Source organism: Megascapheus bottae, chromosome 7, assembly GCF_031878675.1.
Source record: "Megascapheus bottae isolate mThoBot1 chromosome 7, mThoBot2.hap1, whole genome shotgun sequence".
Lineage (NCBI taxonomy): Eukaryota > Metazoa > Chordata > Mammalia > Rodentia > Geomyidae > Megascapheus > Megascapheus bottae.
The window spans coordinates 35,800,302-35,814,524 of NC_143515.1; the positions used below are offsets into that span (position 1 = coordinate 35,800,302).

Consider the following 14,223-nt stretch of genomic DNA (forward strand, 5'->3'; position numbering starts at 1 on the left):
AGTTGAGAAAAACCTGACAGAGTGTTGCTACAGGCCTAACAGATTTAGGACCTGACAGAGCTTCTTCTTCTTCTTCTTTTTTTTTTTAAATAGGTGCTGAGAAAGAGGGGGTCAATGAACTCAATTCAAATGATCTTTCTCATCTATTTTAAGATCTATTCCAAGTTTCTCTGGACAAAAACTTAGCCTTTTAAGGAAGGTGCAGAGAACATGCCTCCGAGCACTTGCTCTGAGGGAATGTTTTAGTGGGTGCAGCATTTCACCCCGGAGGTGGCTGCGTGAATTTGTGAACTGAGGTGGCAACTTCGGCTCTCTCCGGAAGAAAAGATGGTATCTTGATACAGCGAGTTTAATTACAATGGCACCACTTGAAACCAGAATCCTCTGCAGCCACAGCCACCTCTAGCACAGGTCAGCTCAATATTTAGATGAAAGAAAGCAAGATCCATCCCCTCCACATTACCCCGTGGACCCTTCTCTGTTCCCAGAGGCCTGCCTAAGAAATCTGGGACTAACTGCAATCCAACAGGGCTATCGCACCATTGGAAGTGGGGAGAGCTGGTTGAAGGTGAGAACTAACCTATATTCAGGGATTGGAAACTCGGGGATTTCTGGGACGGGGGAGGGGGCAGAGGAGGGATTTGGTATCATCTGCAGCATCACCTTCGGGCAATCTGGGAACGGATAAGGATACCAACTACCCTCCGTATGTTTCCCATCTGAGAGATGCAAACCATAGTTCACTCCCACCGTTGGCAATCAGGCGGTATGAGAGAGAGAGGGAGGGGGGGGAGACAGACAGACAGACAGACAGAGATTACTGCAAGAATCTCGAAGTACAAAACACAAGGTCTGTCTGGAGTTACGGCGGTGGGGTGGGGGAGGACCCGGAAAGCGTGTGTGTGTGTGTGTGTGTGTGTGTGTGTGTGTGTGTGTGTGTGTTAGGGGGACCAGGCCCACCCGTGGAGTCCGCAATGGTGGAAGAATTAAGCGTCACGATCAGTGACAAGCCCCAAAGTTTGGGGTGGAGCCAATGGGCTGAGTCTGCAGGTTCCCTAGGATCCGCCCAGCGCACAACCTTCGGCGGTTTGCCGTTTCGAATCTCGCCCGTGGATTTCCGGACGAGACACTCACTGTCTCGGAGGCGTTCTCGAAGCGCCGGGCCCACAGCTGCCCACGGAGCCGGCTCTCCTCGTCCCCACCAGAAGCTGCTTTCGAGGTCGGGGGCGGAAAGGCTCCCGCTCTCTTTCTATCCGAGCGGACGTTCTCGCGTGGCCCGAAGCAACTTCCAGCACCACGTCCGCGTCACCCTCTCACTCCCCACCTCCGGCTCGGTGGAACGTCGGGGTGTCCTGCAGGACCAGCTTGGGGCTCAGTGGTTAAGCCGCGTCCTTCAGGTGTCAGCCTCCTTCTGTTAGAAACTACAACCCCCAGAGTTCCTTGTGCCAGGACTCCAGGCCGCAACTAAGAGGGCCCCAGAAGAGGGAAACATGCAACGCGGGGGGCGCGGGGGAGGGGGTCTGGCGGGGAAGAGCAAGCCTCTGGCAGTTTCTTTACCGGAAGTGTTTAAATAACTGAATCTCCACATATGCACCAACCCACTACCCATCTCGGAGGCCGCGGAGGCCACGGCCGACGCCACGCCCGCTTCTCCAGGGCCATCTTGGGAGTTGTAGTCCGTCTGACAGACTGCGCCGAACTACTTTTCCCAGGATTCCCTGCGGAAAGGCGATAGAAACGTTCTTTTTCTTAAGACTCTGTCTGCACTAAAGATCCTCCCCATCCCGTTTTCCCGGTCTCCTCGCCAACTACTCCTTTTCCATTTGTCGAGAAAGGGAATGGGCCCCAGGAGCTGCCAGAGCTCCGGGCCGCGCCGCCCCGAGAGGCACTTCCGGCGGCAGTTCACTTCCTGGTTGGGTGGATGGAGCCCGGCGGGAGCGCGCGCGGGGGAGGGGCGGCGGGTCAGTCTCCGCCGGGCGCTCGGGGGATCAGCTGGCGGGCGGGCGAGCGAGCGGGCGGGCGGGCGCCGAACGCGGCCCCGGCTCAGGCTGCAGCGCCGCCTCCTCTCCGCGTCGCAGGTCGGCCCGGCGGCCGTGACAATGTTGCGGGGCTGGTGACTGGGCTCCGGCCGCCGAGCCGTCTCAAGTGGGTGCCTCGGGGATGCTCCCTCGCGGGGCGGCTGGGGGGATCGGGTCGTAGGGGGGTCCCGTACGGTCGGCGTTGCCCAGGCCGGCCCTCCTTTCTCCGGGCTCCGGCTGGGTACGGGGATCGGGAGTTCTGGGGCCGGGGATGCACGTTCAGCCTCAGGAGTCTTTTCAGCAGGAAAATGCATGAAGCGTTTCCCTCGGTGGATGGCTTTTGCTCCCCCTAGGACCCGACAGTTGAATTTTTGAGTGTGTTACTGAATCATCCTCTCTCTTCCTCTGTCATCACAGGTTTAAACTTACACGAATCGCTCTCTGGAGGAGGAGGGGACCCGCCGCGCGATTGACACGCATATTCCTATAGGCATCCTCCCTCCACCCCCACCCCCACGACCGGATTCGGGTGGCTCCTCGCGGAGCTGAAATCCGAGAAGAAATCCTTAGATCTCTCTTCTTAAAAAAAAAAGAAAGAAAGAGAAAGAAAAGAAAAATCTAGAAACCCTTGGTATTTAGCTTTGCTGTTTCCTATTTGCAAGATGAAGAAGTTTTTCGACTCTCGACGAGAACAGGGTGGCTCTGGCCTGGGCTCGGGCTCCAGCGGAGGAGGGGGCAGCACCTCGGGCCTGGGCAGTGGCTACATCGGAAGGGTCTTTGGCATCGGGCGACAGCAGGTCACTGTGGACGAGGTGTTGGCCGAAGGTACGGTGGAACTCTGTGCTCTAAATTAAAATATTGTGCTGATGTGGCAAGACTCTGGTTTCTAGTTGTTGAATGTATGAATGGGTTTTTCACCAACTGACCTCCCTCCCCCCCCCCCACTTTCCTTGTGAGTCATTGTCCTTGAGAGATTTAAAACAGAATGGCATGTGACAGGATTTAAAGGGGGTAGGGGGAAGTTGTTTATTTCAGTGGCCTTTTAGGAAAATAAAAAGTGTTAAGTAGCCACTTCTCTTTTCCTCCTGGAATTATCCGGATCAGAGGAGAAAAAATGATAGATGGGGAAGTGTAAAGCTCACCATCAAATGCAGGGTGGTGGGCTTGTCATCCTCCCAAAACTTGAAATACTGATGTGAAGAATATAGAGTGGGGATTGGGGGATCCTTAAGGAGGGAGAAGGTTTTTTTTCCCTACTAACTTTCCCATTTCTTAAGGAGATGTTGAGAGGAACGTTGAATTTTTCTGGGAATGGGAATGTGTTTTTCTCTGTGAGGCTCTTGGTGGATTTGACTAGGTTTGTTTCCAGATCCAACTGTAATCAGGTCCCCAGATGTAGCCAAGATAACAGAAATTATACGAAGTGAATGTGATTGTTTTGAACTCAATCCCCTACACCCCTCTTTCTCCCATTTTTACATTTTTTAAGAACTACTTTTGAGTAGCTCTCATTTTCTCCCCCACTTTCCATTGGACCAGATGTTATTTACATCTGTTGTGTAAATTCTTTTCTCCTCTGTGTGTTCCTTTGTATATCTATCCTAATGTAGACATTTATCTTTATTCCCCATGCTTTTGGTAGATCTTTGCCCAGTCTCTTGGTAACCTTTACCTCGACCTTCATAATCATGCTAGACTCATACTTTTCACAGCTCATTGCCTGCTTAGTGTGCTTTTATTTTTAATAAAAGCAGCAATTTCCTTGGTGTGAAGCAATTCACACTAATTGGATGGGGCCAACCTCCTGTAGGTTGTGTTTTGGACTGCTCGACATTGGAAAGGGGAGGCCTCTATTACTGCAACATGGTGGTATGGAACAGTTTATTAGCTAGGGAAGAGAGAAAGAGCACTCAGAGGCCCCTCTGAAAAGAAGCTTTTTGTAAGCTAAGGTTGAAGCAAGGATCCCTACCTGGGCCTAGGAAATGCCTGTCATCTTTAGTGTTGCAGGCTGGTGGGTGGGTTGGGAAGAGGGAGACACTGTGTTTGGCTCTCCTCTCAGCTTGTGTCAACATTGAATCAACCGGCCCAGTTTCTGGGGATGGGGTTTTAGAGCTTGTACTTGAAAAATCATGTTTTAAAAAAGGTATCTGACAGTGAATATCTTGTGAAATTATTGTTCTTTTTTCATTTTTAGTACTGTTCTAGCTGGACTTAATCCTGGTCCTGAGTCACTGTCCCTAAGGATTCTTCCATGTGGGCTTTGGTGCAGGATGGGAGATGCTTCTGTACCTGCTGCCAGATTGTACCCTTGAGTCTGATCTGTCTCCTTCATCTCTGTGCCAAAGCCTGGACTGCAGTGGGGTGGAGAAATGGAGAAGGATGTTAGAGAGAGCAGAAGAGTGCGGGGGTGCAGGACTCCTTCCTTTCCTTCTGACTGGCCTCTCCTGACCTCATAACTGTGGAGCATTTTGTTCAGCTAGGATAGGATGTTTCTTCATGGATGCTTTCCCCTAAGCAGTGCCTGTTCACCAAATCTTGCGTCTTGAAGAAGGATGGGGAAGTGAAAAGGCAAAATTGGTATTTGTTATTTATGCTACCCTCCACTTCCCCTAACTTTATTCCTGAGAACTGTGCATTATGACATTTGTAAGTGGAACATGGGGCTTTTACCTCTGCATTCAGTCATTCATGCATTCAAAAATAGTTATGGATTGCCTGTGATATGGCAGGCACTGAAGTATGCTCTGGGGACATGATGTTAAACTAGGTTCTAGAACTTAGGAACTGTTTTAAGGGATGGAAAACAGGCAGTTATAACAATAATTTAGTGTTATCATGGACATAAGCTAAGAGTATGACAACTGCCACTTTTATATTTTATTTTGGAGGAGAGGCCTGATTTTAGAGGAGGAAGTAACTGAAGAATGAGTAGGAGTTAGCTAGTATGATTGCATCTTGGGCAAAGAGCGAGCATCATGTAAAATTTGGTCTGGAAATGCGGACTTCTTTGTGTTCCTTAGGTATAATGGTGTTTGATTTTGTCGCCTGAAAAGAATATAGATAAGCAGGAGTTAGTATACAAAATATTTATGGAGCACCTACTAAATCCAAAGACTACTAAATTCTAAAAAGGATGAGACAGGTCTAAAGATTGGTGTCTGCCTTTATTTTTATTTTTAGTGCTGGAAATTGAGTCAAAGGCCTTTAACATAGTAGGCAGGTTCTCTACTACTGTGCTACATCCCTAGTTGTGGAGCCTCCAGGGAATGTAAAAAGACAAGATACACATTTACATATATAGTAGTGTGGCTATCAATATTTATTTATTTATTTTATTTTTGCTGGTCCTGGGGCTTGAACTCAGGGCATGGACACTATCCCCTTAGCTTCTTTTACTCAAAGCTAATGCTCTACCACTAGTCACAGTGCCACTTCAGGCTTTTTCTGTTTTATGTGATACTGGGGAATTGACCCCAGGGCTTCATTGCATGCTTGGCAAGCACTCTACTACTAAGCCACATTCCCAGCCTGGTTATCAATATTGACCGCGGAATCAGATTGATATAGGTTCAAATTTAGGGTTTGCTTTTTTTTTTTTTTTTTTTAAACAAGCTGTGGAACTTGGACAGTATGTCTCACTCAAACATTTTACAATTTCTTTCTTTCGTTCTTTCTTTCGTTTCTTTCATTTTTTGTGGCAGTGTTCTTCAGGAATGGGCCCTGAATCAGAAGTATCTTCATCATCTGAGAGCTTGTTAGAAATGGGACTTCTTGGGCATCACTGGTAATGGGTGTAAAACAAGTTAAGCCTGGTTTTGAGAATTTACTAAGATAGTAAACATTTAACACTTTTCAAGAGTTCAATAAATAGTAGCCTTTATCTAACAGCAACAATATAGTTAAAGGGGAGTGAAAGCTAGTTTGGCTGTAACAATCTAAAGTAATCACCTTTTCCCATTGTGTTTGGGCTGAACCAGATGTTCTCTGCAGAGGCCTTATCAGCTCCTTAAAGGGTAATTACAGGTGTTTTGGGCAAACATGTTTCTTCCTAGTCTGTCTTCTCTTGAGTCTCCAAACATAAAATTGTACTAGTCCTAGTCAGAGCTGTATACCAAATGCCCTAGGAAATTGCTAGCCAATTTTCAGACACAGACCACATCCTGTTGATTATTTCTTTTTCCCTAATGCGAATATTGGTCTGTGCAAGAGAAGTTGCAAGAGCCTCAAGAAACAGTTGCCAGGTAAGCTGGGGAATGTTGGTCTGCAGGCTCTCTATCAGCAACATCTGCCTTGTTGGACAGGTTCACTAAGTAGTCCAGGAGGAACTGGTTATCTAGGGGAAGTAAAGACTCTATTAGAGTAATGGGGCAACCTCTAGGTTGGGTGTTGGAAAGGGTACTTTATAGCTTTCTCAGGGAATATTTCGTTATGAGATGATAAATGATTTCTGAATTACTGGATATGGTATATTAAGGAAAGACTTGGTTTAAGCTTATAGAATGAACTCATTGGGAAAATTGAAGCAACGCTTTTAATGAACTTCATTAGCTATAGAAGGTCTTGTATTATAAGGTGGACCACAGCTCCTCAGAATAGTTTTCCTACTTACACCAAATGAGTCTAATAAATAAAAACTAAGGCTCCATGTTGGAAAACTTCGATAATTCCTCTATCTATAGAATGAGGTTGCGAGGCTTAAAGATGTTTGTAAAACCACCAAGAAAGGAAAAAACAAAAATCTACATGTTTGGGCCTAAAGTATGGCCTGGTGTATAGTGTTTGCCTAGCATGCACAAAGCCCTGGATTCCATTCCTTGGTACCACATATGCAGGAAAAGCCGGAAGTAGTACTGTGGCTCGAGTGGTAGAGCACTAGCCTTGAGACTTGAGAAAGTTCAAAGATAGTGCCTAGGCCCTGAGTTCAGGCCCCAGGACTGACAAAAAAAAAAAATCCACATGTGGCATACAACACAAATATTTTGTAACAATATGATATATTTATTTTTCCATCTGATGAGATAAGCCCTCTATTAGGTTCCAGAGACAGTAAGTTGGATGGGATCTAAACTCATAGGTCAGTAAATAACAACTCTAATATCCAGCACTTAGGATGTGCCTTGGGTAGATGGTAAGAGATGCTCCATGAAGATGAAAGCCCTGAGCATGAGGGTTTCCAGATCAGGAAAGGTTTGGAGAGTCATGGCAAATGTTTCAGCTATAGGTTATTGAAGATCTTCCAGCCCGGTCTGATAGCCTGTACAGAAAAAGAAAGGAATGGCCAGATAGAAGGATGAGTCAGGAATACTAACTAGTCCAGTGTTTATTCTGTTTTTTTGTTTGTTTTGTTTTTTGTCATTGATTCAAGGGCTTGACTCAGGGTATGGTACTATTACTCTGCCTTTTTTTTTTTTTTCCAGTCTTGGGGCTTGAACTTAGGGCTTGAGTGCTGTCCTTGGGCTTTCTCAAGGCTAGAGCTCTACCATTTGAGCCACAGCACCGTTTCCAGCTTTTTCTATGTATAAGGGGTACCTAGGAATCTAACCCAGGTCTTCGTACATGCTAGGCAAGCACTCTACCACTAGGCCAAACTCCTGGCCCTTTTTTTAAAAAAAATATTTTATTAACACTGATTTTTTTTAACATCATATTTCAAATGTCAAGTTTAACAAACATATTCAAGAATGGACTCTATATGCAATCATTGGCACATAAATTTAAGAACAAAATTAAAATTAAGCTGAGAGTTTGTATGTCATAAGTGTATATTGATCTATATAGCAATATGTCAATAGAAGGGCTGGGAGTTTGGCCTAGTGGTAGAGTGCTTGCGTAGCATGCACGAAGACCGAGGTTTGATTCCTTGATACCACATACATAGAAAAAAGCCAGAAGTGGTGCTGTGGCTTAAGTGGTAGGGTTCTAGCCTTGAGAAAGCCCAAGGACAGTGCTTAGGCCCTAAGCTCAAGGCCCAGGACTGGCAAAAAAAAAAAAAAAAAAAAGCATGGCCGGGAGGTTGGCCTAGTGGTTAAAGTGCTTGCCTAGCATGCATGAAGACCCGGGTTCGATTCCTCGGTACCACATACATAGAAAAAAGCTGGAAGTGGTGCTGAGGCTCAAGTGGTAGAGCTCTAGCCTTGAGAAAGTCCAAGGACAGTGCTCAGGCCCTGAGCTCAAGCCCAGGACTGGCAAAAAAAAAAAAAAAAAGCAATATATCTATAGAATATATATCCCATCATAGATTTATATGTCTATATATTTATATTTATATCTCCAAGTTCATGTCAATGACCTTGAGTACTCAAGTTTTGAGTCGTCATTCTTGTACTGTTTGCATATAGTATCCACACATCAAGGAGACCATGTGCCTTTTGTTCCTTTGGTCTTGACTTATTAACTTGCTCAACATGATTTGCTCTAGTTCCATCCACTTCCCTGCGAATGCCATTATTTATCTTGTCTGGTGGCTTTGTAGAAGTCCATTGTATATATGTACCACATTTTTTGTATCCATTCATCTGTAGTGGGATATCTGGGTTGTTTCCATTGCTTGGCTATTGTGAATAGTGCAGCGACAAACATGGCTGTGCAGGTGTCCTTATCTTATCATGGGTTATGATTTTTCTTTTAAATTTCATTTTATTATCATTATTAAGGTATTATACAGAGGAGTTGCCATTTCATAAGTCAGGTAAGGAATGTATTTCTTTCTTTCTTTTTTTCTTTTCTTTTTTTTTTTTTAATTGGCCATGGGGCTTTTGAACTCTGGGCCTTGGCACTGTTCCTGCATTCTTCAGCTCAAGCTAGCTCTCTACCATGCCATGTTGAGCCACAACACCACTTCTGGTTTTCTGGTGGTTAAATGGAGATAAGAATCTCATGGACTTCGGTGCCCAGGCTGACTTTGAACCCCGGTCTTCATTGCTCAGTCTCCTGAGTAGCTAGAATTATAGGTGTGAGACATCAGTACCTGTTTGTTTTCTTTTCTGGTCTTGAGCTTGAACTCAGGGCCTGTGTGCTGTCCCTAAGGCTAACATCTATCACTTGAGTCACAGTATCACTGCTGGTGTTTTCTGAGTACTTGATTGGAGATAAGAGTCTCAAGGACTTTTCTGCCCTGGCTGGTTTTGAGTTGCACTCCTCAGAACTCAGCCTTCTGAGTAGCTAGGATTACAGGAATGAGTCACCAGTGCCTAGCTTTTCACTGAGCTTTTCTTGATGACAGATGGTGCTCTATCATTTGAGCACTATCTATTTTGATATTTTACTGGTTAATTCAAGATGGAGTCTCGAGGACTTTTCTGCCTTGGCTTGCTTTGAATCTTGATCTTCCAATTTCAGTCTCCAGAATGTGTAGAATTGCAGGTGGGAACCAGTAGTGTTGGACTTACTGTTGACTATTTTGGTTAGTGCAAGTTTGTCTTCCACGATCAAGGAAAGGACAAGCGTGGTATGTGCTATACATATATATATATATATATGTGTGTGTGTGTATATATATATGTATATATATATATATATATATATGAAATGAGGTTCTTTTACATTTGCCTTCAAATGTACATTTGCATGTGTTTGCTGGTTATTTTCAGTGGGTCTGAGTTCCTAGGAGTCAGCTAGGTGTCTGTTACTGCTCCTCTGCTGTGATAGGGCACTGTAGATGTGGGGGAAGAGAAAGGGTGTCCCAGAAGGGTCATAGAGACAAGAAGATTGAACCAGAAGCAGGCATGTGTGTGTATATGTGTTTGAAGGCTAAGGATTGGGAGAGGCAGATGACCAATGTTATAGCAAAGAGTGAACAAGGGAAGATAATGAGCATGTTTGACTAGAGCAGAAGGAGGAAAATAAGTTTACAGAGACCCTTAAGTATCAGGCAGAGATTAGTTGTAAGCACCTGAGGCCTTCTTTGACGAAAATAACAATTTTATCCCTCCCACTTCAGATGTCTTTGCCTGCTGGGAAGTCTGGTCTTTTTAATGCAACTGCAGATTTTCAGGGGGTGGTTTGTGAATGGTGTCTTCTTGGTTTCAGGCATGATGACAGTTTAGCTTTGCTAAATATAGCCAAATCCAGAATTTAGAAATGGAGTCCAGAAAAAGCAAGTGCTGTGGTCAGTGGCTTCCTTTGGTCTTTCTAACAAAATCAAGCTCATTTAATAAGAGATGTGACAGGAGAAGACATGGATTTTGAATGGTAGTTGAGATGACATGTAGAATATACAGAAAGGCTTGGTAACTATTAATGAAGCACTTGAACACAATATCTGCATCACAGTCATCCTTTTTTTTTTTGCCAGTCCTGGGCCTTGAACTCAGGGCCTGAGCACTGTCCTTAGGTTTTCTCAAGGCTAGAGTTATATCACTTGAGCCACAGCACCACTTCTGGCTTTTTTATATGTATGTGGTATTGAGGAATCGAACCCAGGTCTTTGTGTACGCTAAGCAAGCACTCCACCATTAGGTCAAACTCCTAGCTTTAACACAGTCATCATTTTAATTAACAATATTTAAAAACTGACACTTCAGAAGGGACTAGTTCTGCTGTTTGCTTCCATTGTACACTCTTACAAGGCTGGGGGCCTTCTGAACCTACTTGAGAGATATCTAGGCCATCTATGTTTCATAGAGATGAAGAAATTTTAGCAATAGGCATGATATTACCTGTTGAAGTGGCATCTAGCCAGTTTGGTAGCAAAGACTGATTTGCAGTTTATTTTTCTGTAGTCATATTTTAGTGTGGTAGAAGAGTACTTCATTATGACCTGGGAGATGGAGGTTTGTTGTTCATTCACTGTCTTATCAGTAAATGCTGTAGAGAAACCCTACGTGGAGATGGTAGATGCAGCTTTGCCTTCAGGAACTCAAAATTAGGGACCCTGAGACATAAAAAGAAGTAGCTTTAAGTATTGTAGTGGAGGAATGTAAAAGGGTGAGGGGCAACATATTTGTGGGGAGATGTTAGGGGAAGCTAAAGAAAGGTAACATTTTAAGTGTCTTAAAAAAAAATGAGAATTTGATGGGCTCTGATAGCTTATGCCTGTAACCCTAGCTAATTAGGAAGCTGAAATCTGAGGATCACAATTGGAAGCCATCATTGACAGGTACCTCCAATTAACCACTCCCCAAAAAAGCCAGTAGAGCTGTGGCTCAAGTGGTATAGCGTTAGCCTTAAGCAAAAAAGCTTAGGAATAGTGTCCAGGTACCAAGCTTCCAGGACCAGCAAAAATATAAACATAAAAATTAAAAAATTAAGAAGTCAGTGTTAGTGTGCTGTCTAAGACCAGTTTCTAACCACAAAAAATTTATATTGGGCAGTATGGCTCAGTCTAGTGTAGTCTAAAGGAATAGCCTTACGAGTTAAAGATCATGCTGTCTCTTCATCCATGTAGGCTTGTATTTGAGTTAAAGTCATGTTCTTCTGTTTTCCCTAGTAGTTGAAGGCACAGTATATACTTAGGATAAAGTTCATCATGAGCAAAGTGGATGAAAATCCCCATTTTAAATGATCTCAAGTTTTGGTAAACTTCTTGCCATGTCTCATTAGACTGTGGTTGTTTTGACAATATAGTGTGCCTGATGAAGTGCATACCAGGAATAGAAATGGCAGTTCTGACATTTTCTTATTCATTTATGCTTGCTTTATCTTGAATCCAAGATTACTTTGCAGAAATCTCTTTCAGCCTCTAGTTTGTTTTATAAGTGTTAATTCATTTCAAACAATGTAATTAGCGAATCCACTTAACCAAGCCTACATGAAGAGTAGAATCTCTCAGTGGATTGAAAGGCTATCACCACCAGCTTCCAAGTATGAGTCATTGAACTGAATGGGAGCACTGATGCTGGGTTGTATTATTATGTATTAATAAAGATAAGTAATATTTTCCCAATGTTTTCATTGTAGTAAAATATATATAACCTAAAATTCCCCATCATAACTTACTAGTCTGGGGCTTGAACTTTGGGCCTAAGTGCTGTCCTTGAGCTTTCTCAAGGCTAACGCTCACCACTTGAGCCATGGCACCATTTCTGGCATTTTTCTATGTATGTGATACTGAGGAATCAAACCCGGGTCTTTGTGCATGCTACACAAGCACTTTACCACTAGGCCAAACTCCAGGCCCCATCATAACTCTTATTGAACCCGGGTCTTCGTGCATGCTAGGCAAGCACTTTAACCACTAGGCCAAACTCTCGGCCCCATCATAATTCTTTTTAAGTGTATAATTTGGTGGTGTTGAATTATGCACATACAACAGTATACAACAATTACCAACATCTATCACCATAACCTTTTCATCTTATAAAATTATTAACCTTTTCATCTTATAAAATTGAAAATTGAGCCATGTGCCAGTGATACCTGCCTGTAATCCTAGCTACTCAGGAGGCTGAGATTGTAGGATTGAAGTTTGGAGCCACCATGGGCAAGAACGTCCATGAGAAACATCTCTATTTAACCACTAAGAAGACAGAAGTGGAGCTATGGTTTAAATGATAGAGCACTAGCCTTAAATGCAAAAGCTCGGTGACAGCACCCAAGTCTCAGGACTGGATCACATACACACAATGGAATTTGATATTAATTAAGCTACTTTACTTTCCCTAACCCCAGTTCTGGTATCCACTACTCATAGTCTTCCTGCCTTAGCCTCTAGAGTCCAAAGTGTAGGGAATATGAATATATGCTACCATACCTGTTTTCTATTTATGATTTTGAGAACTATGTCATATTAAAGGAATAGTATGTAACCTAACTTACTTTTAACCTAGTTTATATAAGTTAGCATAATGTCTCAAAGGTACATTCATGTTGTAACATATCACATTTTTCTTTCCTTTTTAAGGCTATGTATTTACCATATTTTATTTATACATTCATTTGTTGGACATTTGTGTTGCTTCCACCTTTTAGCTCTTATTATGCTATGGACTTGGCCGTTCAGGTATTTTTTTTAAGACCCTATCTGTGTTCAATTATTTTGGGGTATATACTCACATATAAGAATCAACCGGGTGTGATGGTGGCTCATGCCTGTAATTCCAGGTCCTCAGGAGGCAGAGATCTGTGGATTGTGGTTCAAAGCCAGCCCCTGCAATAAAGACTGTGGGACTCTATCTCCATTAATCACTAGAAAGCTGGAAGTAGGGCTGTGGCTCAGGGGTAGCGTGGTAGCCTTGAGCTGAAGAGCTCAGGGACAGCTCCCAGGCCCAGAGTTCAAGTCAAATATTACCATATAATTCAGTGATTCTACTTTTTTTTTTTTTTTTTTTGCCAGTCCTGGGCTTGAGCTCAGGGCCTCAGCACCATCCTTGGACTAAAGTTCTACCACTTGAGCCTCAGCACCATTTCCGGCTTTTTTCTATGTATGTGGTACCGAAGAATTGAACCCAGGTCTTTGTGCATGCTAGGCACTCTACCACTAGGCCAAGCTCCTGGCCCCCCCCCCTTTTTTTTGTAAGTCATGGGGCTTGAACTCTGGGCCTGGGTGCTGTCCCTGAGCTCTTCAGCTTAAGGCTACCGTTCTACCCCTGGAACCACAGGGCCACTTCCAATTTTCTAGTGGTTAATTGGAGTTGAGTCTTGTGGACTTTAGTGCCTGGGCTGGCCTTGAAGCTCGAGCCTCAGATTTTAGCCTCTTGAGTAGCTAGGATTACAGGCATGAGCCACTGCGCCTGGCTATATTTAACTTCTCAAGGAACTTCCCTACTGCCTTTCCATAGAGGTTTGTACCAGGTTTACACTCACAGATATTTATTTATTTATTTTAGGGCTTGCACACTGTCCTTGAGCTTATTTTTGTTGTTCAGGGCTAATGTTTTACAGCTTGCACCATAGCTCCACTTCTTGCTTTTTGGTGATTAATTGAGATAATGGACTTTCCTGCTTGAACTGGCTTCAAACTGTGATTCTCATATCTCAGCCTCCTGAGTAAGATTATAGACATGAGCTACCAGTGCCTGGCTTTATAATTTTCTGTTTTATGATAGTAATTATCCTAGTAGGTGGTAGGTAGTCTCTTATTGCAGTTTTGATTTGTATTTCCCTAATGATTAATGATATCTAGCATTTTGTCTTGTGTTAAGCCATTTGTATATTTTCTTTGGGAAAATATATGTCTAAGTCCTTGGCTTATTTTTGGGTCAAGTTGTTTGTTTGTTATGGAGTTTTAGGATTTCTTGTGTTCTGGATGTTAGTCCTTTTTCAGATA

At 43.6% G+C, this 14,223-nt stretch overlaps 1 protein-coding gene across 8 annotated transcripts in view; it reads left to right on the forward strand.

The window, feature by feature from the left end:
* Window positions 1–322: 322 nt before the first annotated feature.
* The window catches only part of Aak1 (AP2 associated kinase 1), a 158,799-nt gene continuing 144,898 nt past the window's right edge, over window positions 323–14,223 (forward strand). For 5 of the 8 annotated variants that reach the window (XM_090336755.1, XM_090336760.1, XM_090336761.1 and 2 more), the window contains exons 1-2: window positions 1,988–2,145; window positions 2,436–2,843. In XM_090336755.1, coding sequence (XP_090192881.1) covers window positions 2,681–2,843 — 163 coding nt within the window. In that variant the 5' untranslated portion in view covers window positions 1,988–2,145; window positions 2,436–2,680. Of the gene's footprint in view, window positions 569–1,146; window positions 1,398–1,780; window positions 1,962–1,987; window positions 2,146–2,435; window positions 2,844–14,223 lie in introns of those variants that run through there. The other 3 variants (XM_090336757.1, XM_090336758.1, XM_090336756.1) reach the window with 3 other exon arrangements.